At 40.4% G+C, this 4,994-nt stretch overlaps 1 protein-coding gene across 1 annotated transcript; it reads right to left on the bottom strand.

Moving 5' to 3' along the window:
* Positions 1–3,339: 3,339 nt before the first annotated feature.
* Positions 3,340–4,293, bottom strand: LOC122904158 (olfactory receptor-like protein OLF3). Its single transcript, XM_044244631.1, has one exon. The coding sequence runs from the start codon at positions 4,291–4,293 to the stop codon at positions 3,340–3,342; it is 954 nt and encodes a 317-aa protein (XP_044100566.1).
* Positions 4,294–4,994: the final 701 nt, after the last annotated feature.

The following is a 4,994-nucleotide window of genomic DNA, read 5'->3' as shown; positions in this document are numbered from 1 at the left end:
GGAGAAAGGGGAACCCTCCTACACTGTTGGTGGGAATGCAAGCTGGTGCAGCCACTCTGGAAAACAGCATGGAGGTTCCTCAAAAAGTTGAAAATAGAGCTACCCTATGACCCAGCATTTACCCTAAAGATACAAATGTAGTGATCCGAAGGGGCACGTGCACCCAAATGTTTATAGCAGCAATGTCCACAATAGCCAAACTATGGAAAGAACCTAGATGTCCATCAACAGATGAATGGATAAAGAAGATGTGGTATATATACACAATGGAATACTATGCAGCTATCAAAAAAACAAAATCTTGCCATTTGTGACAACGTGGATGGAACTAGAGGGTATTATGCTTAGTGAAATAAGTCAATCAGACAAAGACAACTATCATATGATCTCCCTGATATGAGGAAGTGGAGATGCAACGTGGGGGTTTTGGGTGATAGGAAAAGAATAAATTAAACAAGATGGGATTGGGAGGGAAACAAACCATAAGTGACTCCTAATCTCACAAAACAAACTGAGAGTTGCTGGGGGAGGGGGCCCAGGAGAGGCGGGTGGGGTTATGGACACTGGGGAGGGTATGTGCTATGGTGAGTGCTGTGAAGTGTGTAAACCTGGTGATTCACAGACTTGTACCCCTGGGGATAAAAATACATTATATGTTTATAAAAAAAATTAAAAAATTTAATAAAATTAAAAAAAAAAAAAGAAATGCAGATCTGGAAAAACTTTCAGGTAAACCCAAACAAGCTATGCTGCTGGGTAAGAGCAAAGAGATCTTTGGATGGGAGGTGGAGAAAACTCACTCTGGGACCACACATCAGTCACAGAAATGAGGTATAGCACCTGCCCATATTCTCCTCCATGAAGTGTCCTGCATATATTTGATGAATTTCCTTCCTTTATATCTTTCTCCTACACTGCACATAGGACGTGTTCATAGTAGTCAATTTTTCAGTTGACTCCACAATTCATAGAATATTTAGACAGGAGATTGATACTTTAGAAGACAAATGAAATCCACATGGGAATTCCAAACTGAGAGCAGTTGAAGTATTCCTCTGAAATATCTTCTTAAATCACAGGATCTGACTTTTCTCTTTTCTCTATTACCACTATCTTAATTCAGATTCCACTAATGTCTCAAATAGTGATTATGGAGTAGTCCCCTAGCTAGTCTCCTCCATTCCAATCTTTTCTTCATCTGACTTGTTTGCCAAAATGATATCTCAGGAATGTAAATTTTCATATGATCTCACTGATATGTGGAATTTGAGAAGCAAGGCAGAGGATCATAGGGGAAGAGAGGAAAAAATGAAACAAGACAAAACCAAAGAGGGACACAAACCATAAAGGATGTTTAATCTCAGGAAACAATCTGAGGGTTGCTGGAGTGAAGGGGATGAGAAGGATGATGGACATTAGGGAATGTATGTGTTGTGGGGAGCACTGTGTATTATGTAAGACTGATGAATCACAGACCTGTACTCCTGAAACAAATCATACATTATATGTAAATAGATAAATAAATAAATATTGTTACTGGCTTGAATCTGGCATTCAGAGCACTCTAAGACCAGGCCCCTGTTTATCACCTGCCTTATCTTCAGTAGTTCCTCATCCTCTCTGCCCTGTAAGCCCAGGTTTGGATATTTTTGAATTTTTGTGCTTGCTTTCAGCTCAGCACACTTCACAAGGTGCTCCTTTTCTTGGATTGCTTGTTATTTGGATCATTTGTTCTCACTTTCACGGCCTCCAGCAAGATATTTTCTGGTCCTTTTATACAGGAAGACTTCTACAATCACCCCCAAAGCTTTACTCTCTGTGACTGTTCTCACCCTGCATTTTAATTGCTTCACTGTCATCCTTGCTATGCCCTTATATTGTCAGCACTGATTAATATTGACTGTTGTGTCTCAACAGTTCACTGTCACTGATACACAGTAGATATTCCACTGATATCTGAATACCTAACGAGAATTTTAGCCCAGTACCACTGACATCTACCAAGACATATGCCAATTTTGAAAAATTTATGATTGAGCACCTTTAGGTAAATTTAAAATGTCAAATGAGCTTTGGATTATATGAAACTTCAACTCATCTTGAACACTGTAATTGTATGATAACAAGTTCACAAGTGGAAGAAGTGAATCCCCTGACTTACACAAGACACAGGAAGAAAGGACTTTGAGATTTTTTCTAGGGAGTGAGAAGATGAGCTACTACCATTCATTCTCCTCTTTCTCCTTCCTTGCCTATTGTACAATTCTTCTTCCCCCTTTTGTTCCTTACTCAGGTGTTTCTCAGCGATGAGGCCCAGTCTCATCAATTTAGAAAGATCAGCTAGGATCCTATTGTGTGTGGGAGGAGGAAGGGGTGAAGGTGTTCAGATAGAGACTAGAGGGAAACACTGAACATCTGACCAAACTATCCTGATTCCCAAAATACATATTGAAATTGTCTTATCTTTCAGTGGCTTTGGCTCAGAACACTGTCCTTTCTCAGATTAACTGTATCTCTTATATTTTATATGTTAATTCATATTTTATGTGCTTATTGTTTCTGAAGTCTCAGAAAAGAGGTTAAGGATTTTTCAGAAATTGGAAAGTTTTAATATTTAAATGGTACCTCTTACATATGCAGTAAAATTCCTCTCAAATTGCTTGTATGCTGTCAAGTAGTACCCAAATATGGCTTTTCCTTGGTCAGTAGTTGCCTTGTCCAAACAGCTTTACTTACATTCCTATCACTATAAAGCAAGACCCTCAGTTAATGCTCCTTTCCTGAGGTATGCCCCACACTCAGATAAGATGATATGTGCACAGTTAGTGGTCCAGCACAAAGATATCTTGACCGTGTCCATAGCATTTCTCTCAGAACAGTGACTCACACAGTTGCTGGATGTGGTTTCATACGTCACACATTATTTTAAGTGAGTCTAAAATATGAAAATGTTTTAGTTCCCAATGGAAACACAATTACCTTGTACAAAATTTGGATGAATGAGAATGAGTGGTCCAAAACAGGTCCATGATTACAAACAATGTGACAAATCAAAACAGTATGTTTTTCTTCTCATTATCCTCAGGCCATATGAATGGAGACAGAGAAAATGTGGGAAGTTCTATTACAGCTGTGCTCAACTCCACTGAACATGCTGCTTTGACATAAAAATATACTCACACACCACACCCCAACCCAACCTCCAGCCTCCTATCCAGCATCACTAGCTCATGGATCACCATCTCCTTCCTGGTTGCCATGGCAATGCAGATGATGCCATAAGTGAGTCAAGTGGGAGAAAACACAGGCAAAATTACTCTAAGCAATGCTCAGGATTCATCAAGTTGCCAGTTTTGATGTTATTCCAGTTAATTGACCTAGTAATTTCTGCCAGGCCCCCTTCACCTCCTTATTCCTTACACTATAAATCATGGGGTTCAGCATGGGTGTCAACACAGCATAGAAGAGAGAGATCAACTTCTCCTGAAGAACAGAGGGGCTGGAGTGGGGCTGGATATAAGTGAAAATGGCCATGCCATAGCACAGGACAACCACTGTGAGGTGAGAGGCACAGGTGTGGAAGGCTTTCTTTCTTCCCTCTGTAGATCGGATCTTTAGGATGGTGGAGATGATCTGGATGTAGGACAGGAGAACCAGGCAGAAAGGTGTCATCAGCAGAACAATGCTAGAAACCATGATTGCGATCTCATTGGAGGAAATGTCTACACAAGCCAGTCTGACCACAGCTAGGAGTTCACAGGATATGTGATCAATATACTTGTTTGTGCACATGGGCAGCTGAAAGGTAATTACAGTCTGTATGAGAGAGTTGACAGAACCACTGACCCAGGATGTGATGGCCAACCTAATACAGAGGCCTCCATGCATGATGACCGAGTATCTCAGGGGGTTACACACGGCCACATAGCGGTCATAGGCCATCACTGCCAGTAGAACAAACTCAATCCCACCCAAGCCCAGGGAGAAAAATAACTGGGCTGCACAGCTCACAAATGGGATTGCTTTATGCACTGCAAGGAAATGCGCCAGCATCTGAGGAACGATGCTTGTGGCATAGGAGACATCAACGATGGAGAGGTTGGTGAGAAAGAAGTACATGGGAGTGTGGAGTCGGCTGTCCAGTCTGATGAGAAGAACGATGAAGAAGTTCCCCAACACTGTCACCAGGTATGTGATCAGGAAGAAGATGAAGAGGGAGATCTGTGTGTCCCAGCCACTGGACAGGCCAAGTAGAATAAACTCTCTCACCCAAGTCTGGTTACCCGTTCCCATTAAAAAATCTGGAGATTAATAATCTGCAGACAAAGTCAGAAACAATTGAAATGGCTGAATCAAAGAATTATAAAAATAACTTTTTATGAATACAATCAGCCAGCCTTATCCAGATGTTTCAGACCATTTACTGGCCAAGATGACAGGCTTTGTATCACAATACATTATTGTGCATCAGAGCCAAGCCAGCACTTTCATAAGAACATGAGGTGGTCTCAGGATAACCCATTTAAAGGCTGGGGATAATGCAATGCAATTTTAGGAGCTCATATCTTTACCATCTTACCCCAGAGAGAGAGAGAGCTTGGTAGGTGATAGCAGTAGGTAAAATGACAAACAATGAAGAAAACTTTGGTTGGAATGTTACAAGAACTACCTTAATCATGATAAAATGAATAAATCTATTTACCCATCATGATAAAATGGATAAATCTATTACAAGAGACAGGAATTCACTCTTTGGGAAGTAGCAGGGCCTTGTGGAAAGTTAATCAGAGGAGCTGGGTTTGAAAACTGATTTTATTTAACAGCTTTGTTACTGTGGTTTAGTGACAAACTTTCATATATAAAACAGGACAATATTATACAACCCACAAAGCTGAAATGTAGGTAACTTTGGAGAAAGTACTTTATAGACTGGAATGGTAATAATAGTACTATATTAGTCTGAGTAATTAGTAGTAACATGACCTCTGCCTTGT

Source organism: Neovison vison, chromosome 4 (genome assembly GCF_020171115.1).
Source record: "Neovison vison isolate M4711 chromosome 4, ASM_NN_V1, whole genome shotgun sequence".
In the NCBI taxonomy this organism is placed as follows: Eukaryota; Metazoa; Chordata; class Mammalia; order Carnivora; family Mustelidae; genus Neogale; species Neogale vison.
Note: the sequence above shows the minus strand (reverse complement) of the source record. Positions and strands in the feature narration are given on the sequence as shown.

Excerpts from the sequence above, each read along its gene's own strand:
- LOC122904158 (XM_044244631.1), bottom strand. The coding sequence starts at position 4,293 with ATGGGAACGGGTAACCAGACTTGGGTGAGAGAGTTTATTCTACTTGGC.